Raw genomic sequence first — 26,690 nt, forward strand, 5'->3', positions numbered from 1 at the left:
TCTAACATTGTTTAATCTATACCAACGTAGGGTTCTGAGGATTGGGTATTGATTGAACACCAAGAAAGTTATCTTCAAGACCATGACTGGAAAGTCAAAGAAACTAACAACTCTCCCACATCTGATTCCTCTTGGGACACAAGCAAGCAGGAAAAAGAGATAAACGTTGCCAGGATGATGCATATCGACGTAACAGAGTCGGACAGAAAAGAAATGAAAAGCCATATTGAGGAATTTCCTTCAACGCAATCATCCAGAGAGGCAGCTGGATGCTTTGAGCAGCGACCCATTAACAAAGGTCGTTTTCACATTCAATTATCGGCAAATGCAGACTCGTGTCGAGACAAATCTCTAAGCAAACAATCTGACGCCTCAAGCGCTGACGCAAGGGACGGTTTGGCCCCGGGCTTCCGTCAGACGAAGGAACACGTGCAGAGAAAAAATCAGCGACCCCAGAGCTTAAACCTGGCAATGCCTCCAGAGCTCGTCCACGAGGAAGGAGCTAGTGATTCTTCCGAAACTGAAAACGAGGGCTTGGACTTGGGTACCGATGAGGACAAAAAGTCTGAAAACGGAAGCCATTGTGACAAAGAAGAACCGGAGGTCATACCAGAGGAGAAAGAAAGCAAAGACGCTCCCGCACAAGATGCAGAACCAGTTAAAGGAAGCTCGAACCAGGATGGACCGTCAGAAATAAATGGACCCGGAAAGATAGACCAGGAAAGTTCTTTAGCAAGTGGAAAAGGAGAGTGCCCAATGAAAATAAGAGGAAAGGGCTTTATTGACAATAAAGAGCTAGCAGAGGTCAAACTGCGACAGGTCAGGACACACGAGAGGAAGATAAGCAATTCTGGAGGAGAGGAGATTGAAAGTCTCATGGGAGACAGACGTCAGAGGACGTCACTGCACCGATTGTCAGGCAGCCATCAGTCCGAAATCACCCGCATCGTTCCTCTCAAACCCGAGCGATCAAAGAGCATCGCGTGTAAGGACGACAGGGCGGAACAGGATGAGCAAACGCGTGTCCTGAGAAGAGAATACCGCTGGTCGGTCGGCTCGCCGGAGGGATCCTCCGATCTCAATTGGACGGATGTCTCCAGCCTCCATCCAGCTTTTGAAGCCAATTTGGAGAAAATCACCAAACAAGAGCATCCCGGAGACAATTATCACCCGTGTCGAAGTTCCTCTGAAAGTCAAACGTTTGCGTCAAAGAACACACCTCTTCCCAAGATGATTCCTCCAGCCCCACCGGTAAAAAGCAAGAAGGCGCGGGAATCGGGACTAATACTGCGCAACAGCAGGAATGTCGTCAGAGAGACGAGCCAGGAAGCAGTCAAGAAGAGACACTCGGTAACTCTGCTTGGCATCTGCTTTTCAGTCCGTGGACGTAAAGCATCGCATGAGCTTCTTCAAACATGCACGCCATTTCTTTTTTTTTGCATTATCACTGCCTTTCAGTGCAGTAGACACTTCACTCCACGTGAAGAGCGGTAGAGGTGATCCACTTTAAATTCTAGTTCCGCATTTCCCTCCTATTAGTATCACGGCGCCATTTACTGCAGCTCGCCTGGCAAAGCTGCAGTGCTCACCTGTGAATCGTGGCAATGGGAAATCTTTGGAATGTTTTGATTCAGGTTTCCCTCAGTCTTCAACTCAAAGAAAGTGGAACCTCGTTCCTAAGTCAATAAGTAGTGATGGGAAAATGAAGCTTTACGATGCTTCATGAACCCTTTGTTGTATTTTTTTGGTCTCCTATAGATGGCACTCTCTGACATTGCCATTTTTTAACTGCTTTTCTTCAACACAACAGTGCCATCTAGAGGAGTAAAAAACTGCTTCATGACGCATTTTGAAGCTTCATTTGGCCATCACTAGCAATTATTTCATTTATTTTGCTCCAGTTCCACGACATTGTCAAGCTAAAACACAACCTTATTATTTTGCATGTTGCATAATATTTGCATGTTTTATCTCTCGCATTAAAAAAATAATTTGCCTAGAGCAGTAAAACACAATTGACATTTACCAGGAGCAATTTTTGTAAATTAAAGATAATTTCAGTGTTTTGGCACCTTTCACTGATGGACTACATTAAAATAATCTAAAATATGAATGATTCTTCAGAGAACTATTAATGTGTCATTCTCTGAAACCTAACCTGGATAAAAAGATGATAGCATCGCGATTCCTCTTTTGGTGCAAGCCCAGCAGGCAGTGAGCCGTCAGACGCACAATTACCATTTGGTGCTTTCATTCCACTGTAGCGCTCAAAAGGAGCGTGCACGCATTTGGTATTGTAATGAAAAGAAAGTGAATACACCTGACAGCTTTCATCATTCCCCACCTTTTTCTTCCGGGTCCAACTCTTATCATATATCGGATTAAGCAGGCACGGGAGTGTGTTGCATTGCAATCAAGCTCGCAGGCAAGCATCTACCAAATCAAGTTTGGGAAAATAAACGCTATGCGCTTGTCAACATGCTGTTCTTATCGCTCAGTCATTCTGCTGCTCTACAGAATTTTGTCTTTTTTTCTCATTTTTTTCCACTTCTCGTGCTGTGCTCCTTACACATTTTGCATGGCTTCCTTGTCTTTTATTATTTCAAGTATGTATTCTTTAATAGTTTGAGTAAAGCCATGCATCTTCTTAGTCTTGTGAAAAGACAATTTGCTGCTGTTGTATTTTAGCCACACATATCATTTGCCTTTTATGGGCCACATAAAATGATTTGGAGAGCCACCATTGACACCATTGGTATATACATATAGTACAAGATATTATTTCTTTATAATCTACTTGAGATGTTCGGAAAAAAGGCAACACCTAAATCAACAGGCAGGCGACTCAAATAGCATCAATGAATTCCTCAACTGTTGTCAGCCACGTGGCCCAGGACCAGCATAGTGCTCCACTGGGACAAATAGCGTTCTGACACAATTGGGTCTGATGAGTCTGAAGATGTTGTCCTAGTACATATCTTTAGTTAGGTCGTTTATCTAGGATGTCAAAGTCTGTGCGGCCCTCCAATGTTACGCCTCCCCAGACTGTCACTGACTCACCACCAAATAATTAATGCGGTAGGATGTTGACTGCCGTGTGTGTGTGTTATTCACTCCCGCTGTGCACAAAGGAACAGATAGTGGCCGGCCCTGCTTGTGAATCGGCCACCTCCACGTCTCATGGGGGGGACACAGCTAAGCTGCTGGCCGTAATTTGGATGGATGGAAGAAATTGTCCCCTTGCTACCAGAGTGACGCAGGCGTCGCAAATGTGCAAAACTAGCCGTGAATCAGCCCAAATAGCTAAGCCGTTCCTGAGGAGGAGTTGTCTCCATGGGTCATTTCCAACTTTGCCCTCTCCTATTTGTTCAAGAAGGGAAATCAATTGTTTTTACCTGGAGAGGTGAATTCGCTTTGAGTCCGATTGTGATGTTTCTCAAGCTCACGCACCTTCTTGCTGTTTCAACCATGTGCAAATGTCAAGGACATTTTTATCTGAGTCAGTCATTTTTATAGCCTGTTCATCCCCGAGAAAACGATCTGAGGAAAATGTAATTTTTCTTCTTTCCACTTCACCTTGTCCTAATGTGCTATTTCTTGTGCTTCTACCCGCAGGAGCCCGTCTCTGCTCCTTTTGTTTACGACGATCCATTTATTGACGCCAAGGTTATTCATTTGGATTCAAACTCATTCGCATGCTTTCTCATCTCTACATCTCCACTTAACATGATTTTCAGATAACTGCATCAGTTTTCTTTTGTAAGGCTAAAATTGCTTGAATGTATTCCTTTTCACCGACTGTCTACCTTCAATCGGCTGTTAATTCAGAATAAGAAGTTCACTTTTAATACGTTTGTATTCTTAACCTAATAGCTTAGTTTTTCTTTTGTACTTTTTTTGCGTTGTCTGACTTTAAAACAGTATTTTCAGAAAATAAGCAGATTTGTATTTTTACAACATTTTGGGGCTCGGTGTCTGATCAACGTGAAGCCAAGCATGCTTTCAATCCCATCACATGCCATCGCCATCATCAGTCTGCAGTTTGTAATCTTGGAGTGGCACCTCTCTATCTGTACCCCTCCAGAAGGAGCTCAGTGACAAGAGGCCACAGACCATTGTAGTCCTGGAGGAAGAGCAGGAGCAGGACACTGTGGCCTGCATGAGGGAGGTCCATCTAGGCATTGAGCGCAAGTGCTCCAGTATGACGGTCAGCTCCACATCCAGCCTCGAGGCTGAGGTCGACTTCACTGTCATAACGGACCTCCACTCCTGCATGGAGGACAGCGCTAAAGGCCTGTCCTATTGGGGAGAGAAGGAGAGACAGCCCGAGGTGGGACGGGAGGACTTTGAGGAAACATCACGGTTCTACTCAGCGCGTCTAATGGGCCAAATGGACAAATCTCCCATAGAGGAGAAACTTCCTGAGGAGACAGTGTATCATGAGGTAGACAGATGACTGTGTTCCATCTTCATCAGCATCACCTTTTGGACTCATCCCACTCGGCCGCCCTTCTTTGTTGGTGTTTTCTGTTCATGGTTCCTCCTGGTTATTTTCAGTGATCCATTGTTATGAGTATGATTATGTCATGTTTTTTGATTCATTTTTTTGTTCATGTCATTCCTTAGGTTCCCTTTCTGCTTCATTACAGCCCGCATTAAATGAGCAAAGTTAATGAAAAGAAAAATTTGATCAATTTGTTGATGTTTTTTTTTTTATAGCCCCCTGTGGCAAGAAGAGAGCCCAGTGCTGTCACGATGGCCCAGAAGCTTAAGAGGGCCTCCAAAACAGAGTCTCACGCAAACGGATCAGAAGTTCAAGGGACTATCACAACTATCTCATCTGAGGTAAATAATTGCTGATGAACAGTATTGCTGCAGAATGAATAATGCAACATTGAACAGTATAAAATATTCAAATGATGTTGAATCAAACTTTGAAAATGTCCTACTCAGCTCTTCAAGTACTTATGAGCATTAAGAATGACGTCATAAGTAGAACATGTCATGTATTAACGTAGTTGAACCAGTAGAGGGAAGCAAGATTTCAAAGCTTCGTATTCCTCAGCAAGACCTGACTTTTGCAGTCAGCATGTCTAAGAGAGCATTTAACCTCTCACCTCCACCCCATCGACAAATATTCCCGTGCCGAATTTTTCCCTGCCAACAATTATTACAGAACTGTCTGTATTCATGTGTCTGAAGATGATTTATGTCCTTCCTACAGAGACTCTCCTTTACACAAGAACCTTCTGTTAGCCTTAAAGAAAATGGATCACCGGTAAGCATTTGATAAGAAAAACATGAGAAAAAAACTATGACTCTGAAAAATGCCCACTTCCTTCTTCAGGAAAAAGCCAGCACTAAAGCTAATGAGTCCATTCTATCACCACTGAGCATCACTGCGGAAAGTGTCACCACTGCAACCACGACACAAGTTACCAAGGTAATCCCCAACGACCAAGTAAAAACACAATGCAAATAAAATACAACCAACTAATAACCTGTATGCTGCAGACGGTCAAAGGAGGCTACTCAGAGACCAGAATTGAGAAAAGGATTATCATCACAGGAGATGATGACGTTGATCAACATCAGGTGAGCGAGGGTGACGCCACGGTACTCGCCATCGTCATCCGACCCGATGCCATGTTCTGCTTGTGCCCCTGCAGGCCCTCGCCATGGCAATACAAGAGGCCAAGCAGCAGCACCCCGACATGCTCGTGACAAAAGCCGTCGTTATAAGGGAAACGGAGTCTCCCACTGAGGAGCTACAGCAGAAGGTAAAGGAAAACTAAAGGTGGAACGTTCTTATTTGACCAAAGTCAGTGATTGATCTTGTTCCCTAGTTACAGTCCTGATTGGTTATAAATGGGCCCCCGAGGCGGTGGACAAGGGCGGTCTTGCCCGCCCCTGGTGCAGCATGCCGTGAAGCAACCTGTTAAGAGGACCATCTAGTCCTCCCTTGAGAACAGACTGTGAAGCAGTAGACCACCTCCCCGACCATCAAACCCGCTGTGACCCACCCTCTGACCTCATCCGGACCACCGTTCCCCATCACAGGCGCCCCAGCCCTAATTAGTCCGGAAGGATCACCCGCTCGACAGTGATTTGCTTTGGCCCCAATAATTTGGGGACACAATTTTCTTGTTTAGTCGATTGTATTTATGTTTGGCTGCACAATCTCCTGCCGTATTTCCATTTCTTTTTAAATCATTTCCTTCCGCACCGCAGACCCTGTATCACTGTCATAGAGTACGCTCAGCAAATGTATACGCATCAAATATTCTGGGCAATAGAAGGGACACAGTCCCGGTGGTGCAGGATCCATCATGTGAGTTCTCGGCTGTCTTACAATATTTTTACATTTGTATCTGTAGAGAATCAATCTTATGCCCGGTGTTGCTAGGTAAATAAATATGTACAGTACAAAATCAGATCATAATAACCTGCATGCATGATTCCAATGCATAAACAACAGAGGGAATTAAAAAAAAAAAAAGATACGTACAAATGTCCTTGTCTTATGCCAAAATAATTTGTTGCCCCCACACATAGCATCTCTTGGCTTCCCTTGGAAACTGTACTATGCATTGCTTACATCCATGTGAATCCTACAGATAGAATCGGAGCCGTGTCCGCTGTTTTGCTGTCAGTGTGAATCTTGTGCTACTGGTAAGCGAAGCAGTACACTGCTTGTGAGATTTGCAATAAGCAACCATTTTTTTCTGTTTTCTAAAGGGAGAAAACTGTGAACTGTCATGCATACTGAAAGGTATAAAAAGCTATAGAACACAGTCAGTGATAGTCCGAACACACTCGTCATAGCTTTTGACTCATCATTTTCAATGCCCTCATTCTTACAGCCGTCAACCACATACAGTTCGTATATATAATTTCATATGTGTGGAAAGAATAGATAGTATAGTAAGCTGCACCTAGTAAATGCGGCAGCTGAACTGTTGGCAAATGTCTTTTCTTTAGTAATGGACATACTACTGATGGCAAGAGGCTACTCGCTGTTCTGAGAGAAACTCATGTTACTTATCTATTTATAAATATTCATATTTCTGTGTGTTATCCTGTAATGTCATGCTTGATATAGACTTTAATGCAGCAGGTTGTGGAGGGATAAGAGATTATGTTTCAATGAAAAGACAACAGAGCACTTGAAATGTCTATAGAATGTCACATTTATGGGTGCCTTACGTTTGGAGTTGAACTCCCAAGAACCAGAGGCCCACTTTATATGTGCTGACGATTGAGGCAAATACAGAACTACTTAAAAGTGCATAATTGTGACGATAAATTTTTCAAAATTATAGTCCTGAACAAAAAGAGGAACTGTTTATGGTACATTGAGTCGGCATGGCTCAGTGGTGAAGTGGTTGTCTCCCAACCCAGAAGTTGTGGGGTTGATTCCCAGCCCGTGCGACCGATTTGAACCCCCAGCTGCTCCTGATGAAATTAACTTGGCTCAGCCTGAAGCATCAAGCAAACATCACCTTCAATCCTCCAATGCTTTTGTATTACATTCCTCTAGTGCATGGTGGCATCTATGTGCTGTATTTGCTTTCGGTCAAAAATGAAAAAAAAAACATACATGCATCAATAAATGTCTCAGTATGGTTCAAAGTATGTTTCTGACTCTCGCACGAGCGATGAATTTCACAATGACCATAAAGAAAAAAACGTGGAAAATGGTGTGGCCAGCCTGTCATGGTTTTCTGAAGAAAAGCAATATTATTTTTGTATGATACTATATTGCCCTCTTGCGGCCGACTTGTATACATACAGTTCAGAGTCTAACGTGCTTAAAGCGCTATCTAGTGCATAACGGCAAGAACAAGAGTGTGAATGGTGTGACAGTTCACTCGCCAATAGAGGCCGCTAGGGCCCCACCTTTCCTCGCAGCTGAGTCACCTTGAAAAAGAGACAAATATACTAAAAATGAAATATAATAAAAAACTTCAAAACGTATGCATATCTGTTTTTCTATGAGAAAGAGGAATGAAAATGTTAAATTATTGATGGGTAAAATAAATTCATTTAACTCAGTGTTTCCCAACCTTTTTTCAAACGTTATGCTGACATTTGTTATTGTGGGGGACACTAATATATATATATATATATATATATATATATATATATATATATATATATATATATATATATATATATATATATATATATATATATATATATATATATATATATATATATATATATATATATATATATACACACACATATATTGTCATCATATAAAGCAGTTAACCAAATGTCTAATTTTTATGTTTTGATTGGCGAATATAAATCCAAGGGTTAGGGTTAGGGTTAGTGAACGAATCACTTCCTAAAGTGATTCCTTCTTTTTTCAGTTCATATGACTTCAACCAGTAGGTGTCGGTAATGCGCATTGAAGCTGGTGCCACCACGCCGTAAATCAAAACGAAGAAGAAAATGACGTAACTTCCCGTTCACGAACGAGTCGTGATTAGCATTTCCATTTCATAGCGTGAACGGATCAGCGAGGGAACGGATCTTGACTTTCCCGTTCGCGAACGAGTCAATGGGTCAACTGCCTTCCTTCCCGTGCATCAACGGATCAGTCAGTGAATGTGTTGCGTCTCCTGGCGTGAACTATGTAAGCCAGAATGTCGATTTATCACTCACGTTTTCTCCAAGCTAACGGCTAACTTTATTGCATGAAGGGACGCGCCGTTATGCAACAACGGGGAGATTATGCTTCTCTTTGGGTAATCTTGATTTTATAAATCAAAGCCAAAGTCTGCTTTATTGTCAATTTCTTCACATGCCAAGACACACAAAGAGATCGAAATTACGTTCCCACTATCCCATGGTGACAAGACATAGTACACAATATACAAACAAATAAACAATACAAAAAATAAAAACAATAAGGCACAAACAATGAATAAATAAGAGTGATGAATAATATAAGTTAAAGTCTTAATGATCGTGAGCAGCAGCGAGCCCCATTTCAACCCCTTACACTGAGTGCCAAGCAGGGAAGAAATGGGTATCATTGTTATAGTCACTGGTATGACTCGGCTGTGGGTTTGAACCCACAACCTCCCAAACACAGGGCGGACACTCTCCTCTCCGGCCACTGAGCTGGTAAACAGTTGAATCGTAGTATAACACTTATAGTCGTATTTCTGACACGTAACTGGTTTCGGGTGCTAAAAAGGTTGGGGACTAGTGATCTATTTGCTTGTGAGTTGCTCCATAAACCAATACATATTCCATGTAGTGTAGTGGTTAGTGCTCTGGACTCTCAATCAAGCTACCTGGGTTCAAATCCCAGTGAGACCTAAAATCTTTTATCATAGATTTGTGTGTGCTGTCCCATGTAACCATTACTATTTGCTTGTGAGCTGCTCCATAAAACCATATATATTCCATGAAATGTGAGTGAGTGTTCCATAGTGTAGTGGTTAGTGCTCTGGACTTTCAAGCAAGCTACCTGGGTTCAAATCCCAGTGAGACCTAAGATCTTTTATCATAGAAAAACTTGCAACACAGTTGCTCGTGTGCTGCCCCATGTAACCATTATAGCTATTTGCTTGTGAGCTGCTCCATAAAACCATATATATTCCATGCAATGTGAGCGAGTGTTCCGTAGTGTAGTGGTTAGTGCTCTGGACTCTCAATCAACCTACCTGGGTTCAAATCCCAGTGAGACCTAAAATCTTTTATCATAGAAAAACTTGCAACACAGTTGCTCGTGTGCTGCCCCACGTAACCATTATAACTATTTGCGTGTGAGCTGCTCCATAAAACCATATATATTCCATGCAATGTGCGTGAGTGTTCCATAGTGTAGTGGTTAGTGCTCTGGACTCTCAATCAAGCTACCTGGGTTCAAATCCTAGTGAGACCTAAAATCTTTTATCATAGAAAAACTTGCAACACAGTTGCTCGTGTGCAGCCCCATGTAACCATTTGCTTGTGAGCTGATCCATAAAACCATATAGATTCTATGCTAGGTAAGTGAGGGTTCCATAGTGTAGTGGTTAGTGCTCTGGACTCTCAATCAAGCTACCTGGGTTCAAATCACAGTGAGACCTAAAATCTTTTATCATAGAAAAACTTGCAACACAGTTGCTCGTGTGCGGCCCCATCTAACCACTATTTGCTTGTGAGCTGATCCATAAAACCATATAGATTCTATGCAAGGTAAGTGAGGGTTCCATAGTGTAGTGGTTAGTGCTCTGGACTCTCAATCGAGCTACCTGGGTTCAAATCCCAGTGAGACCTAAAATATTTTATCATAGAAAAACTTGCAACACAGTTGCTCGTGTGCGGCCCCATCTAACCACTATTTGCTTGTGAGCTGATCCATAAAACCATATAGATTCTATGCAAGGTAAGCGAGGGTTCCATAGTGTAGTGGTTAGTCCTCTGGACTCTTACCCCAGCTACCTGGGTTCAAATCCCTTTGGGACCTAATACATTTTATCATAGAAAATTTGCGTGTGAGCTGCTCCATAAAAGCATATATAGAGAAAGATATGGAATATATGGAGAAAGAAGCTGTTGGTGAGTCTGGTGGTGCGGGAGCGCAGGCTCCTGTACCTCTTCCCAGAGGGCAGAAGGTCAAACAAAGAGTGAGCCGGGTGACTCACATCACTCGCAATCGAGGTTGCCTTGCGGGCGAAATGGGAGGTGTAAATGTCCTTCAGGGAGGGGAGCGAAGCACCAATAATCTTACCAGCCGTATTCACTATGCGCTGCAGGGCCTTCAAGTTCTGTTCAGTGCAGTTACCACCCCAGACAGCGATGTAACTGGTGAGGACGCTCTCAATGGTGCCACGGTAGAATGTAGACCGGACTGCCTGAGGAGCACATGCACGCCTGAGCTTCCGCAGGAAGTACAGGCGGCGCTGAGCTTTCTTTGCTAGTGACGCGGTGTTTGCGGACCAGGAGAGGTCCTCACTGATGTGCACCCCCAGGAACTTGGTGCAGTTCACCCTCTCCACCACAGCACCGTCGATGATCAGCGGCAGGTGTTTTGTGTGACCCTTCCAGAAGTCAACAACGATTTCCTTGGTCTTGTTTACGTTCAGCAGGAGGTTGTTGTCCCTGCACCACGTGGTCAGAAGGTCAACTTCCGACCTGTACCGAGTCTCGTCGCCCTTCGTGATGAGACCCACCAGAGTCGTGTCGTCAGCAAACTTCACTATGTGGTTGTCGCTGTAGGTCGCAGTGCAGTCATGCGTCAGCAGGGTGAAGAGCAATGGACCGTGCTCAGCGTGATGCTGGCGGAGATTTTGTCGCCAACACGATGGCCTGCTGCAGGGAAACGTTAAAGATGTCCGTGAAGACACCCGACAGCTGCCCAGCGCAGTCCTTCAGCGCTCGACCCGGGATGGGCCCGCCGCCTTACGGGTGTCAATAGCGGCAAGCGCCCTCCTCACTCCGTCGGCAGAGGCGCAGGGGCTGCTCGTGTGTGTGTGGGGGGGGAGTAATCTTCAGCGGGTAAGCAAGGGTTTCGTAGTGTAGTGGTTAATGTGGTCACCCCAGCGACCAGGGTTCAAATCCCATTGGGACCTAAAGCATTTTATCATGTAACCATCATAACTATTTGCTTGTGCGCTGATCCATAAAACCATATAGATTCTATGTAAGGTAAGCGAGGGTTCCATAGTGTAGTGGTTAGTGCTCTGGACTCTCACCCCAGCGACCCGGGTTCAAATCCTAATGAGACCTAATATATTTTAGCATAGAAAAATTTGCAATACAGTTAAGGCAGTTAGGGCTCGTGTGTTGCCCCATATAACCATTATAACTATTTGCTTGTGAGTTTCTCCATAAAACCATATAGATTGCATGTAAGGTAAGCGAGGGTTCCGTAGTGTGGCGGTTAGTGCTCTGGACTCTCACCCCAGCGACCCTGGTTCGAATCCCATTGTGACCTAAAATATTTTCTTATAGAAAATTTGAAACACAGTAGCTCGTGTGCTTCCCCATATAACCATACACCTCCCTAAAGGTGAGGTTTAGGGTTGGGTTAGAGGTAGGGTTAGAGCTAGTGTTAGAGCTAGAGCTAGGGTTAGGGTTAGAGCTAGGGTTAGAGTTAGAGCTAGAGCTAGGGTTAGAGTTAGGGTTAGATCTAGAGTTGAGGTTAGGGTTAGAGCTAGAGTTAGGGTTAGGGTTAGAGCTAGGGTTAGAGCTAGAGCTAGGGTTAGGGTTAGAGCTAGGGTTAGAGCTAGGGTTAGATTTAGAGCTAGAGCTAGGGTTAGAGTTAGGGTTAGATCTAGAGTTGAGGTTAGGGTTAGAGCTAGAGTTAGGGTTAGGGTTAGATCTAGAGTTGAGGTTAGGGTTAGAGCTAGAGTTAGGGTTAGGGTTAGAGCTAGGGTTAGAGCTAGGGTTAGGGTTAGAGCTAGAGTTAGGGTTAGGGTTAGGGTTAGAGCTAGAGTTAGAGCTAGGGTTAGGGTTAGGGTTAGAGCTAGGGTTAGAGTTAGGGTTAGAGTTAGGGTTAGGGTTAGGGTTAGATCTAGAGTTGAGGTTAGGGTTAGAGCTAGAGTTAGGGTTAGGGTTAGAGCTAGGGTTAGAGCTAGGGTTAGGGTTAGGGTTAGAGCTAGGGTTAGGGTTAGGGTTAGAGCTAGAGTTAGGGTTAGGGTTAGAGCTAGAGTTAGGGTTAGAGCTAGAGTTAGGGTTAGGGTTAGAGCTAGGGTTAGAGCTAGGGTTAGGGTTAGGGTTAGAGCTAGGGTTAGGGTTAGGGTTAGAGCTAGAGTTAGGGTTAGGGTTAGAGTTAGAGCTAGAGTTAGGGTTAGAGCTAGGGTTAGGGTTAGAGCTAGGGTTAGAGCTAGGGTTAGAGTTAGGGTTAGAGCTAGGGTTAGGGTTAGGGTTAGATCTAGAGTTGAGGTTAGGGTTAGAGCTAGAGTTAGGGTTAGGGTTAGAGCTAGGGTTAGAGCTAGGGTTAGGGTTAGGGTTAGAGCTAGGGTTAGGGTTAGGGTTAGAGCTAGAGTTAGGGTTAGGGTTAGGGTTAGAGCTAGGGTTAGAGTTAGGGTTAGAGCTAGAGTTAGGGTTAGGGTTAGGGTTAGATCTAGAGTTGAGGTTAGGGTTAGAGCTAGAGTTAGGGTTAGGGTTAGAGCTAGGGTTAGAGCTAGGGTTAGGGTTAGAGCTAGAGTTAGGGTTAGGGTTAGGGTTAGGGTTAGAGCTAGAGTTAGGGTTAGAGCTAGGGTTAGGGTTAGAGCTAGGGTTAGAGCTAGGGTTAGAGTTAGGGTTAGAGGTAGGGTTAGGGTTAGAGTTAGAGCTAGAGTTAGGGTTAGAGCTAGGGTTAGAGTTAGGGTTAGAGCTAGCGTTAGGGTTAGAGCTAGAGCTAGAGTTAGAGCTAGGGTTAGGGTTAGAGCTAGGGTTAGGGTTAGGGTTAGGGTTAGAGCTAGAGTTAGAGTTAGGGTTAGGGTTAGGGTTAGAGTTAGGGTTAGAGCTAGGGTTAGGGTTAGAGCTAGGGTTAGAGCTAGGGTTAGGGTTAGGGTTAGATCTAGAGTTGAGGTTAGGGTTAGAGCTAGAGTTAGGGTTAGGGTTAGGGTTAGAGCTAGGGTTAGAGCTAGGGTTAGGGTTAGGGTTAGAGCTAGGGTTAGGGTTAGGGTTAGAGCTAGAGTTAGGGTTAGGGTTAGGGTTAGAGTTAGAGCTAGAGTTAGGGTTAGAGCTAGGGTTAGGGTTAGAGCTAGGGTTAGAGCTAGGGTTAGAGTTAGGGTTAGGGTTAGGGTTAGATCTAGAGTTGAGGTTAGGGTTAGAGCTAGAGTTAGGGTTAGGGTTAGAGCTAGGGTTAGAGCTAGGGTTAGGGTTAGGGTTAGGGTTAGAGCTAGGGTTAGGGTTAGGGTTAGAGCTAGAGTTAGGGTTAGGGTTAGGGTTAGAGCTAGGGTTAGAGCTAGGGTTAGAGTTAGGGTTAGAGCTAAAGTTAGGGTTAGGGTTAGGGTTAGATCTAGAGTTGAGGTTAGGGTTAGAGCTAGAGTTAGGGTTAGAGCTAGGGTTAGAGCTAGGGTTAGGGTTAGAGCTAGAGTTAGGGTTAGGGTTAGGGTTAGAGCTAGAGTTAGGGTTAGAGCTAGGGTTAGGGTTAGAGCTAGGGTTAGAGTTAGGGTTAGAGCTAGGGTTAGGGTTAGAGTTAGAGCTAGAGTTAGGGTTAGAGCTAGGGTTAGAGTTAGGGTTAGAGCTAGCGTTAGGGTTAGGGTTAGAGCTAGAGCTAGAGTTAGAGCTAGGGTTAGGGTTAGGGTTAGAGCTAGGGTTAGGGTTAGAGCTAGAGTTAGAGTTAGGGTTAGGGTTAGGGTTAGAGTTAGGGTTAGAGCTAGGGTTAGGGTTAGAGCTAGGGTTAAAGCTAGGGTTAGGGTTAGGGTTAGAGCTAGGGTTAGGGTTAGGGTTAGAGCTAGAGTTAGGGTTAGAGTTAGAGGTAGAGTTAGGGTTAGAGCTAGGGTTAGGGTTAGAGCTAGGGTTAGAGCTAGGGTTAGAGTTAGGGTTAGAGCTAGGGTTAGGGTTAGGGTTAGAGCTAGGGTTAGAGCTAGGGTTAGGGTTAGAGCTAGGGTTAGAGCTAGGGTTAGAGTTAGGGTTAGGGTTAGGGTTAGAGCTAGGGTTAGATCTAGAGTTGAGGTTAGGGTTAGAGCTAGAGTTAGGGTTAGAGCTAGGGTTAGAGCTAGGGTTAGGGTTAGAGCTAGAGTTAGGGTTAGGGTTAGAGCTAGAGTTAGGGTTAGAGCTAGGGTTAGGGTTAGAGCTAGGGTTAGAGCTAGGGTTAGAGTTAGGGTTAGAGCTAGGGTTAGGGTTAGGGTTAGATCTAGAGTTGAGGTTAGGGTTAGAGCTAGAGTTAGGGTTAGGGTTAGAGCTAGGGTTAGAGCTAGGGTTAGGGTTAGGGTTAGGGTTAGAGCTAGAGCTAGGGTTAGGGTTAGGGTTAGAGCTAGAGTTAGGGTTAGGGTTAGGGTTAGAGCTAGGGTTAGAGCTAGGGTTAGGGTTAGGGTTAGATCTAGAGTTGAGGTTAGGGTTAGAGCTAGAGTTAGGGTTAGAGCTAGGGTTAGAGCTAGGGTTAGGGTTAGAGCTAGGGTTAGGGTTAGGGTTAGAGCTAGAGTTAGGGTTAGGGTTAGAGTTAGAGTTAGAGTTAGAGCTAGAGTTAGGGTTAGGGTTAGGGTTAGAGCTAGGGTTAGAGCTAGGGTTAGAGTTAGGGTTAGAGCTAGGGTTAGGGTTAGGGTTAGATCTAGAGTTGAGGTTAGGGTTAGAGCTAGAGTTAGGGTTAGAGCTAGGGTTAGAGCTAGGGTTAGGGTTAGAGCTAGGGTTAGGGTTAGGGTTAGAGCTAGAGTTAGGGTTAGGGTTAGAGCTAGGGTTAGAGCTAGGGTTAGAGTTAGGGTTAGAGCTAGAGTTAGGGTTAGGGTTAGGGTTAGATCTAGAGTTGAGGTTAGGGTTAGAGCTAGGGTTAGGGTTAGAGCTAGGGTTAGGGTTAGAGCTAGGGTTAGGGTTAGAGCTAGAGTTAGGGTTAGGGTTAGGGTTAGGGTTAGAGCTAGAGTTAGGGTTAGAGCTAGGGTTAGGGTTAGAGCTAGGGTTAGAGCTAGGGTTAGAGTTAGGGTTAGAGCTAGAGTTAGGGTTAGGGTTAGAGCTAGAGTTAGGGTTAGAGCTAGGGTTAGAGTTAGGGTTAGAGCTAGCGTTAGGGTTAGGGTTAGAGCTAGAGTTAGAGCTAGGGTTAGGGTTAGGGTTAGAGCTAGGGTTAGGGTTAGAGCTAGAGTTAGGGTTAGGGTTAGGGTTAGAGCTAGAGTTAGGGTTAGAACTAGGGTTAGGGTTAGAGCTAGGGTTAGAGCTAGGGTTAGGGTTAGGGTTAGATCTAGAGTTGAGGTTAGGGTTAGAGCTAGAGTTAGGGTTAGAGCTAGGGTTAGAGCTAGGGTTAGGGTTAGGGTTAGAGCTAGGGTTAGGGTTAGAGCTAGAGTTAGGGTTAGGGTTAGAGTTAGCGCTAGAGTTAGGGTTAGAGCTAGGGTTAGGGTTAGAGCTAGGGTTAGAGCTAGGGTTAGAGTTAGGGTTAGAGCTAGGGTTAGGGTTAGGGTTAGAGCTAGGGTTAGAGCTAGGGTTAGGGTTAGGGTTAGAGATAGAATTAGGGTTAGGGTTAACTCTAACCCTAACTCTAGCTCTAACCCTAACTCTAACCCTAGCTCTAACCCTAGCTCTAACCCTAGCTCTAACCCTAGCTCTAGCTCTACCTCTAACCCTAACCCTAACGCTAACTCTAGCTCTAACCCCAGCTCTAACCCTAACCCTAACTGAAGCTCTAACCCTAACTCTAACCCTAGCTCTAACCCTAGCTCTAACCCTAGCTCTAACCCTAAGTCTAGCTCTAACCCTAACCCTAACCCTAACTCTAGCTCTAACCCTAACCCTAACCCTAACCCTAGCTCTAACCCTAACCCTAACCCTAGCTCTAACCCTAGCTCTAACCCTAACCCTAACTCTAGCTCTAACCCTAACCTCAACTCTAGATCTAACCCTAACCCTAACCCTAACTCTAGCTCTAACCCTAACTCTAACCCTAGCTCTAACCCTAGCTCTAACCCTAACCCTAACTCTAGCTCTAGCTCTAACCCTAACCCTAACCCTAACCCTAGCTCTAACCCTAACCCTAACCCTAACCCTAGCTCTAACCCTAGCTCTAACCCTAACCCTAACTCTAGCTCTAACCCTAACCTCAACTCTAGATCTAAGCCTAACCCTAACCCTAGCTCTAACCCTAACTCTAACCCTAACCCTAACCCTAACCCTAACTCTAGCTCTAACCCTAACCCTAACCCTAGCTCTAACCCTAACCCTAACCCTAACCCTAGCTCTAACCCTAGCTCTAACCCTAACCCTAACTCTAGCCCTAACCCTAACCCTAACTCTAGCTCTAACCCTAACCCTAACCCTAACCCTAGCTCTAACTCTAGCTCTAACCCTAACCCTAACGCTAGCTCTAACCCTAACTCTAACCCTAGCTCTAACCCTAACTCTAGCTCTAACTCTAACCCTAACCCTAACTCTAGCTCTAACCCTAACTCTAACCCTAGCTCTAACCCTAACCCTAACCCTAACCCTAACCCTAGCTCTAACCCTAGCTCTAACCCTAACCCTAACTCTAAATCTAACCCTAACCTCAACTCTAGATCTAAGCCTAACCCTAACCCTAGCTCTAACCCTAACCCTAGCTCTAACCCTAACCCTAACTCTAGCTGTAACCCTAACCCTAACTCTAGCTCTAACCCTGACCCTAACCCTAGCTCTAACTCTAGCTCTAACCCTAACCCTAACGCTAGCTCTAACCCTAACTCTAACCCTAGCTCTAACCCTAACTCTAGCTCTAACTCTAACCCTAACCCTAACTCTAGCTCTAACCCTAACTCTAACCCTAGCTCTAACCCTAGCTCTAACCCTAACCCTAACCCTAGCTCTAGCTCTAACCCTAACTCTAACCCTAACCCTAACCCTAACCCTAGCTCTAACCCTAACCCTAATTGTAGCTCAACCTCTAACCCTAACCCTAACTCTAGCTCTAACCCTAACCCTAACTGAAGCTCTAACCCTAACTCTAACCCTAGCTCTAACCCTAACCCTAGCTCTAACCCTAACTCTAGCTCTAACCCTAGCTCTAACCCTAACCCTAGCTCTAGCTCTAGCTCTAGCTCTAACCCTAACTCTAGCTCTAACCCTAACTCTAACCCTAACCCTAACCCTAACCCTAGCTCTAACCCTAACTCTAACCCTAACTAACCCTAACCCTAGCTCTAACCCTAACCCTAACTCTTGCTCTAACCCTAACCCTAACCCTAGCTCTAACCCTAAACCTAGCTCTAACCCTAGCTCTAACCCTAACTCTAGCTCTAGCTCTAACCCTAACCCTAACTCTAACCCTAGCTCTAACTCTAACCCTAGCTCTAACCCTAACCCTAACCCTAACTCTAGCTCTAACCCTAACCCTAGCTCTAACCCTAACACTAACTCTAGCTCTAACCCTAACCTTAACTCTAGCTCTAACCCTAACCCTAACCCTAACCCTAGCTCTAACCCTAGCTCTAACCCTAACTCTAGCTCTAACCCTAACCCTAACTCTAGCTCTAGCTCTAACCCTAACTCTAGCTCTAGCTCTAACTCTAACCCTAACTCTAACCCTAGCTCTAACCCTAACCCTAACCCTAACTCTAGCTCTAACCCTAACCCTAGCTCTAACCCTAACACTAACTCTAGCTCTAACCTAACCTTAACTCTAGCTCTAACCCTAACCCTAACTCTAGCTCTAACCCTAACTAACCCTAGCCTAACCCTAACCCTAGCTCTAACCCTAACCCTAACCTCTAACCCTAACCCTAACCCTAATTCTATCTCTAACCCTAACCCTAACCCTAGCTCTAACCCTAGCTCTAACCCTAGCTCTAACCCTAACTCTAGCTCTACCTCTAACCCTAACGCTAACTCTAGCTCTAACCCCAGCTCTAACCCTAACCCTAACTGAAGCTCTAACCCTAACTCTAACCCTAGCTCTAACCCTAACCCTAGCTCTAACCCTAACCCTAACTCTAGCTCTAACCCTAACCCAAGCTCTAACCCTAGCTCTAACCCTAACCCTAACTGAAGCTCTAAACCTAACTCTAACCCTAGCTCTAACCCTAGCTCTAACCCTAACTCTAGCTCTAACCCTAACCCTAACTGAAGCTTTAACCCTAACTCTAACCCTAGCTCTAACCCTAACCCTAGCTCTAACCCTAACTCTAGCTCTAACCCTAACCCTAGCTCTAACCCTAGCTCTAACCCTAGCTCTAACCCTAGCTCTAACCCTAACCCTAGCTCTAACCCTAGCGCTAACCCTAACCCTAGCTCTAACCCTAGCTCTAACCCTAACCCTAGCTCTAGCTCTAACCCTAACTCTATCTCTAACCCTAACCCTAACTCTCTAACCCTAACCCTAATTCTAGCTCAACCTCTAACCCTAACGCAAACTAGCTCTAACCCTAGCTCTAACCCTAACCCTAACCCTAACTGAAGCTCTAACCCTAACTCTAACCCTAGCTCTAACCCTAACCCTAACCCTAGCTCTAACCCTAACCCTAGCTCTAACCCTAACTCTAGCTCTAACCCTAACCCTAACCCTAGCTCTAACCCTAACCCTAGCTCTAGCTCTAACCCTAACTCTAGCTCTAACCCTAACTCTAACCCTAACGCTAACCCTAACCCTAACCCTAGCTCTAGCTCTAACCCTAATTCTAACCCTAACTCTAACCCTAGCTCTAACCCTAACCCTAACTCTAGCTCTAACCCTAACCCTAACCCTAGCCCTAACCCTAAACCTAGCTCTAACCCTAGCTCTAACCCTAACCCTAGCTCTAACCCTAGCTCTAACCCTAACCCTAGCTCTAACCCTAGCTCTAACCCTAACTCTAGCTCTAACCCTAACCCTAATCCTAACCCTAACCCTAACTCTAGCTCTAGCTCTAACCCTAACTCTAGCTCTAACCCTAACCCTAACTCTAACCCTAGCTCTAACTCTAACCCTAGCTCTAACCCTAACTCTACCTCTAACCCTAACCCTAGCTCTAACCCTAACACTAACTCTAGCTCTAACCCTAACCCTAACCTTAACTCTAGCTCTAACCCTAACCCTAAGCTCTAACCCTAACCCTAACCCTAACTCTAGCTCTAACCCTAACTAACCCTAGCCTAACCCTAACCCTAGCTCTAACCCTAACCCTAGCTCTAACCCTAACCCTGACCCTAGCTCTAACCCTAGCTCTAACCCTAACTAACCCTAGCTCTAACCCTAGCTCTAACCCTAGCTCTAACTCTAACCCTAGCTCTAACCCTAACTCTAGCTCTAACCCTAACCCTAGCTCTAACCCTAACCCTAGCTCTAACCCTAACCCTATCTCTAGCTCTAACCCTAACCCTAGCTCTAACCCTAGCTCTAACCCTAACCCTAACTCTAGCTCTAACCCTAACTCTAGCTCTAGCTCTAGCTCTAACCCTAACCCTAACTCTAGCTCTAACCCTAACCCTAACTGAAGCTCTAACTGAAGCTCTAACCCTAGCTCTAACCCTAACCCTAGCTCTAACCCTAACCCTAACCCTAGCTCTAACCCTAACCCTAACTCTAGCTCTAACCCTAGCTCTAACCCTAACCCTAACCCAACCCTAGCCCTAACCCTCGCTGTAACCCTAGCTGTAACCCTAGCTCTAACTCTAACCCTGACCCTAGCTCTAGCCCTAGCTCTAAACCTAACCCTAGCTCTAAATCTAACCCTAACCCTATCCCTAACTCTAGCTCTAACCCTAACCCTAGCTCTAGCTCTAACCCTAACCCTAACCCTAGCTCTAGCTCTAACCCTAACCCTAACCCTAATCCTAACCTTTAGGGAGGTGTATGGTTATATGGGGCTACTGTGTTTCAAATTTTCTAAGATAAAATATTTTAGGTCCCAATGGGATTTGAACCCGGGTCGCTGGGCTGAGAGTCCAGAGCACTAACCACTACACTACAGAACCCTCGCTTACCTTACATGCAATCTATATGGTTTTATGGAGCAGCTCACAAGCAAATGCTAGTTTAGGTCTCACTAGGATTTGAACCCAGGTCCCTGGGGTGAGCGTCTAGAGTACTAACCACTACACTATGGAACACCCGCGTACCTTGAAGGGAATATATATGCTGTTATGGAACAGCTCACAAGCAAATTTTCTATGATAAAATCTATTAGGTCCCAATGGCATTTGAACCCAGGACGTTGGGGTAAGAGTCCAGAGGACTATTTTAGGTCCCAATGGGATTTGAACCAGGGTCGCTGGGGTGAGAGTCCAGAGCACTAACCACCACACTACAGAACCCTCGCTTAACTTACATGCAATCTATATGGTTTTATGGAGCAGCTCACAAGCAAATGCTAAAACAGTTTAGGTCTCACTAGGATTTGAACCCAGGTCCCTGGGGTGAGCGTCTAGAGTACTAACCACTACACTATGGAACACCCGCGTACCTTGAAGGGAATATATATGCTGTTATGGAACAGCTCACAAGCAAATATTCTATGATAAAATGTATTAGGTCCCAATGGGATTTGAACCCAGGACATTGGGGTAAGAGTCCAGAGGACTATTTTAGGTCCCAATGGGATTTGAACCAGGGTCGCTGGGGTGAGAGTCCAGAGCACTAACCACCACACTACAGAACCCTCGCTTACCTTACATGCAATCTATATGGTTTTATGGAGCAACTCACAAGCAAATAGTTATAATGGTTATATGGGGCAACACACGAGCATTTGTATTGCAAAGGGACTCGAGTTAAAGGTTTGACACTTGGTTCAAATTTCACCGTGGAGATCTTTCTGCACTTCCTTCACATGCCGATCACTTGCATGGACTCTGGCGAGTCATTTCTGCTTCTTCACGTAGACTGTGGGCCTCGAGTTTCTTCCGTGCACACAGTTTGACCATGCTTTGACCTAGACTTGCTCTGGGCACAAAACAATAGGGCCTCGGGTGTTTATCAACAATTAGTTGGATCAGTACACGCTGAGAAAAAAAACAAGAGTCGGGTTGTTATATAAATCAATATTCTTTATTAACACAATATAAACAACAAAGCAAGAGAGGAAGCCCTCGTGTTGAGCAGACAGGACATGTCCGAGAGGCTCACTTAGACTGAAGCGTGGAGTCGGCGCCAATGGTTGTTCAAATGTCGAGGTACACGTACAATATACACAAAACTCTACCGTGCACGAACCATATGAATGCCGCACGGTCCTGAATTGAAGTCACTTTGTCAGGAGCAAGTTAACTAGTATGCGCAGTCATGCTGAGCAACAGTTAGCAACAGTATGAAACTGAATTATACATAAAAACCAAGTATGGCCTCTTTTTTAGAAACAGTTTTTTTTCCATATATAAATGATTTGAAGTGTACAAAACCGTATATTACATATCCACTGATGCATGATTCTGCGTAGCTTACAGTCAGTCACACTTCCCTAAGAGCTACATACAGGCTGTATAGCACCTGTGCACAGCCGTCCCACGTGGCGTCAGGAGACTATGAGCGGAGAAAAGGAGAGATCAGCAGCATTGTCATTGAGCATTGTCTTTAGAACACACCACTATAAAAATGCACTGCACGAGGCCTCATATTGCCACACAATCCCTCAACTGAACTTAGCTCCCCATCAGCCCTTGCCACCCTTCCTTCTTAAGAAGCTGACAACATGGACGCAGCACATAAACATCACCACGGCTGCATCGTAGCTCTACCATTCTACTGTCCTTGATATACATTATGATCATAAGTTAAGGCTCTTGAAGGACCTGAGGATTTTGAAGTAATGATGAGGCACACAGAAGGCAAAGAATCGCTATTCACGCGGGGGCTAACCCAAAGAAAAGGGGAGCATGGAACAGCCACCAGAGAATGAGAGGACCCCCAGGAGACAGCACGCCACTGGTGGTGGTAGCAACTGTCACAAAGATTTATTATTATTTTTTTTTTAACTTGATCATTTAGCAAAAAGAATTGGTACTACAATCTTTGCATGCTAATCCTTTACTTCCAGCTTTTTTTTTTTTTATTAACCCCACCCCTCAGATGGACCGCAAATATCCATTCATGCTTAAAACAGTTCTGCTATGAAAATGTATTCCAAAGGTGTATCTGATATAAAAAAAAAATGAAGCAATTTTCAATGTGTGTGTAACTCGATTGCATGAATTGCTATGAAAGTGGACACGCAGTATAAAATGCTCATATTGTGAATTATTTCCTCTCAATTTGACACCATATTGTTGGATTGCACACTTGACTGGTTTGGTAAAGCATTAGCATGTCTTGTTTATGAACAGAAAGAGAAAGAAAAGAGAGATCTCATATGATGACCAAATATATGGCAAAAATTTGAAAGCATGGAACTGTAGACGTGGAGTAAATATATTTGACTGGTCTTTGTTGGAACATATTCGCCTAAGGTGTTCAAACATATTTGGTAATACGTTCGGACATCTTTGCAGGATCCACACAGCTCAGTTAAAAATGGTTACCCCACATTAGCAGTTCCACGTGACTATAAAAATCGGATATGCATTAAGATCAAAATCAAGTGGTCCGATTGGCTATTAAATGTCTTCACCACCTAGTGGAAAATTTCAATCTGGCACTGTTGTCACCTTAACATGGTTAAACTGCTCAAACACAAATGTAAAGCTTGGGATGTCGTACCAAAAAAACGAAAAATGCACACAAACGCACACAACATTTTATTTCTCCCGTTCTTATGAAAGCTGCTTTGGTAACATCGTAGTCATGACATCTGTACATCTTCCTCATGTAGACAAGGCGCTGCAGAGAAAACCTTCACAAATGTCCCAGTGGCATGTTTTATATTTTCATGGGTGTATTCCGTTCGTCTCTAGAACGGAATGAACGGGTAGACTGTCTACACTTCAGATGCAAGGTCTGTCAGGGGCTGTTTGTCATAAAGATGTCCGCGCAGTGAAAGACAGCGCTATTGTACTGAGGGCTGAGAGCGTGGAGACCTTGGACGCTGAGCCGACTGCATTGAGACCTGAAAATATCATGAGAAGATAAAGGGTTAACCTCACCTCACCTAACCCTAAACCAAACCCAGATATACAATAATAATAATAATAATAATAGTACATTTTAATTCTGATGTACTTTACCATCGCCAATCAAATCGCAAAGCACTACAGTAAAACATGTCTACTAACAGACTTAAAAGCTACAAGACAATTGTAGTGAAATAATTTGCTGTTCCTTATGGTCTCTAATGACTCGAAGGTCTCATGTAGGACTCGCTCGCTCTCTCTCTCCTCCAGATGATGATCACTAATCTCTCCTGTTCAGACAGTCAGCGGGGGAGCAGATAATGCAGCTCAGCGGCTCAGAGGACACTAACTAGCTCTCCACTGACCTGCTATCCTTGGGATGGTGATCTGCCGACTACTGCTGCCTTCCCCTCCCTCGCCAAAGGGTTTGATCTGGATGATATAATCCTCATCAGTGGGAAGGGAGAGCTCCACTGAGGTGGTGTTCGTCTCCATGACATTGGGATGGCTGTGTTGGTTCTTTTTGTACAGCACCTAACATAGTTAAACCAGGTCATGAGTTCAAAAAGGACCCAAAAGTGAAAAGAAACGATCCACGGATCGAGAGAAAAGGTAACAGGATGCTTACTTTATAACCCGTGACCTCCGACTCATTCTCCAGGGCTTTAACCTGCTCCCAGTTTAATATGATCTTGGAGTTGGATGTGTTCCACATCACTTTACCGGGAGGCTGGCTCGGTGCTGAGGGAAAAAAATATATATATATACAAACTTTGTTCACGCCGAGCAAAAGGTGTCAACGCCTCGAGCGGTTGAACGATTTGCTCCATACGTGGTTTTTTGGTGGTAATGTTGACGGTGCTGCTGGGCGGACCGGCTCCTGCTGTGTTGTACGCTCTCACCGAGATGTAATATGTGGTGCTGCCTTTGACACCCTGAATAATAGTCAATGTCTGATTCCCCACAGTTCGTAGCACGCTGGCCGTGTCTTCCTTTTCCCTTCGGGTCCAGTACCTCAGCTGAAAATCAACAAGGCAGAACAAGTCCAACACAGACACTTTGTAAAGATTCTGCCATGTCCTCTCGGTAGATGTCAAAGCAGCTGGATGGATCTTTGTGCAATACGATCCACCCGTGGCAAATAGAGAAGAAGGATACTTTAAGATGAGTGATGTGAAAATATGGGTAAAGAAATAAAAGGAGCAAAATATTCAACAAAACGCTGCACACAAATAGTGCTAACAGGTTTCCTTTGTCACCGTGTTTGTCAGGGCAGAAACAGCAGACATGCTTCATGTCCCAAATATAATTTGACTTTCCTTGCAAGGATGATTCGCTCAGACCCAGTGTTGACTTTTAGCGGTCAACATTTTCTATCCCTGCCACTTTTATGCACTTTGCAGAAAGAAACGGCTCCTTTGTTCACATCCCGGATTGCAGAGTTAAAAGAACTGAATGTTGGATTCAAAGTGAAACGTTCTTTCCCTTGAAGCAATGCGGAAGAACGATAATCAGTATCGGTTACATCACTTGGGAAAGCAGCAAGGAAAAAAACAAAGATGAACCCCAAAGCCTTGGTCCATTATGCATGCAGCAAGCTATTATCTCCTTTGCCCAAGGTACTGTACATTAGGCTAAGCCATTCATCAATAATGGAAGGGAACAAGATTCAAGTCTACCAACACGGACTGAAAGCAGACCTATTGCGCAAACGAGACACGATATATGATTGTTGTTTACCTCGTAGCCCAGCACTCGTTTCTTACTGGCGTTCCAGGGAAGAGCTTTCCACGAAACTTCAATCTGGGACGCAGAGAGGCTCTTGGCGCGGACCCTCGTGGGTGCTCGGCTGGGTTCTGAAGTTGAAGTATAAAGACTTCACAAGCGGCTCTCTTTTTTGATGACCACTCAAAGTGGGAACATTAAAAAAAATAATCCCCTGTTATCTTTTTTTTTTTTCTTTCTAATTTTTCTCAGAGGACCGGCAACATGCATTTCCTCAGAACCAGAGCTTCTCTTCTGACCAGATGCATTACCAACCGCTCAAATAGGACCGAAGGCAGAATTCTCACCTTCCTCTGCAGAGTAGATGGTGGTGACGGGTCCGAACGGACCCTCTCCCTTGTTGTTGTACACGCCCACCTTGACGTGAAAAGGTGAAAAGGGCTGGATGCTTTCATTTTTGAAGACATATTTGGAGGTTTCTGCGGAGGGCACGGCAGCCTGCATCCAGCCTGTGGCACCGTGAGGTCGGAAAGCCACAACGTAGCCGAAGCCCGGTCCATTTTGGAGCTCTTCGGGAACAGGCTATGAAAACAAAATGACTGAATCAACTGTGCTTTGACGCCATACACGCTCATGCCGCAAATATTCACGAGCACTAATGGTGAGGTTGAGCTCACAGAGGTTAATTATCTTTATTAATTAAGTGCCCCATGTGCCAGTGATGAATAGCAAATATATTATAAATATAAGGCCACGCCCACAAAGCTGTTTGAACGATACACAAATGTTTTTACCGTGTTGTGCCCCTGAACAGAGAGCAGGTTTGTTTATAGACATGAACTGAATTAATCCAATATGATAAATAAAGCATAATGCATATTGGAAATAAAAAAAAAAGTCATCTGAGTCGCCACAGATTATCAATAACGTAGAGAGATTTGAATTTTTCCTTTTTCTTTTGATTCTTCTTCCTTGTGATTACTGAAAGGCAGACCATAATTTTGCCCTTTTAGTGTTGAATGTCATGTTAATTTTAGGGCTGCGTTAGAATAAAAGCTTTACCCAAGCAGATGCCTAAAATTAATCTTGCACGTAATGAAATGTTAGCAACGATTCGGAGGAGTTTTACAGCAGGTGCTTTATTACTTTCAACTGCCTGATTTATTACGGGATTGAAAGGTGTAAAATAGAATGAAATAATACAATTAGGGAAAAGGTTAAAAAGGCTGAATTTGATGATGCTTTTCACAATGAATGTAATTATCTTTTGCAAACCATGAAACAATTTCTCCTCATCACTGACAGCAAGTCATTTCTCTTCATTACAGAACACACACACATAGTGTCTGAAAAGATTACATCTGGTAGAAACCACCACTGGGTGACAGGTCTCGAGCGTG

General features: G+C 44.5%; 2 protein-coding genes and 1 long non-coding RNA gene across 9 annotated transcripts in view; 2 read left to right on the top strand and 1 right to left on the bottom strand.

Annotated features, from left to right (window-relative positions):
* LOC125976829 (band 4.1-like protein 1) overlaps nt 1-7,632 on the top strand; it is a 28,375-nt gene extending 20,743 nt beyond the window's left edge. For 2 of the 4 annotated variants that reach the window (XM_049732756.2, XM_068652324.1), the window contains 9 exons: nt 31-1,350; nt 3,616-3,666; nt 4,085-4,444; nt 4,720-4,845; nt 5,225-5,278; nt 5,348-5,443; nt 5,515-5,595; nt 5,670-5,780; nt 5,847-7,632. In XM_049732756.2, the coding sequence (XP_049588713.1) occupies nt 31-1,350; nt 3,616-3,666; nt 4,085-4,444; nt 4,720-4,845; nt 5,225-5,278; nt 5,348-5,443; nt 5,515-5,595; nt 5,670-5,780; nt 5,847-5,858 (2,211 nt within the window). In that variant the 3' untranslated portion in view covers nt 5,859-7,632. The remainder of the gene's footprint in view (nt 1-30; nt 1,351-3,615; nt 3,667-4,084; nt 4,445-4,719; nt 4,846-5,224; nt 5,279-5,347; nt 5,444-5,514; nt 5,596-5,669; nt 5,781-5,846) is intronic. The other 2 variants (XM_049732759.2, XM_049732760.2) reach the window with 1 other exon arrangement.
* Nucleotides 7,633-8,374: 742 nt separating this feature from the next.
* Nucleotides 8,375-26,356, top strand: LOC137840745 (uncharacterized). Of its 2 annotated transcripts, none has more exons than XR_011087730.1 (2): nt 8,375-8,644; nt 23,864-26,356. It is a non-coding gene; the product is annotated as an uncharacterized lncRNA (long non-coding RNA). The 2 variants fall into 2 exon arrangements; XR_011087729.1 differs by having other exon boundaries at nt 23,836-25,485.
* Nucleotides 23,098-26,690, bottom strand: part of LOC125977064 (contactin-4) — a 48,805-nt gene continuing 45,212 nt past the window's right edge. For all 3 annotated transcript variants that reach the window (XM_049733231.2, XM_049733229.2, XM_049733230.2), the window contains exons 18-23: nt 25,638-25,872; nt 25,306-25,421; nt 24,398-24,584; nt 24,194-24,306; nt 23,931-24,099; nt 23,098-23,561 (exon numbers count right to left, since the gene is read on the bottom strand). In XM_049733231.2, coding sequence (XP_049589188.1) covers nt 23,470-23,561; nt 23,931-24,099; nt 24,194-24,306; nt 24,398-24,584; nt 25,306-25,421; nt 25,638-25,872 — 912 coding nt within the window. In that variant the 3' untranslated portion in view covers nt 23,098-23,469. The remainder of the gene's footprint in view (nt 23,562-23,930; nt 24,100-24,193; nt 24,307-24,397; nt 24,585-25,305; nt 25,422-25,637; nt 25,873-26,690) is intronic.

Source organism: Syngnathus scovelli, chromosome 11, assembly GCF_024217435.2.
Source record: "Syngnathus scovelli strain Florida chromosome 11, RoL_Ssco_1.2, whole genome shotgun sequence".
In the NCBI taxonomy this organism is placed as follows: domain Eukaryota; kingdom Metazoa; phylum Chordata; class Actinopteri; order Syngnathiformes; family Syngnathidae; genus Syngnathus; species Syngnathus scovelli.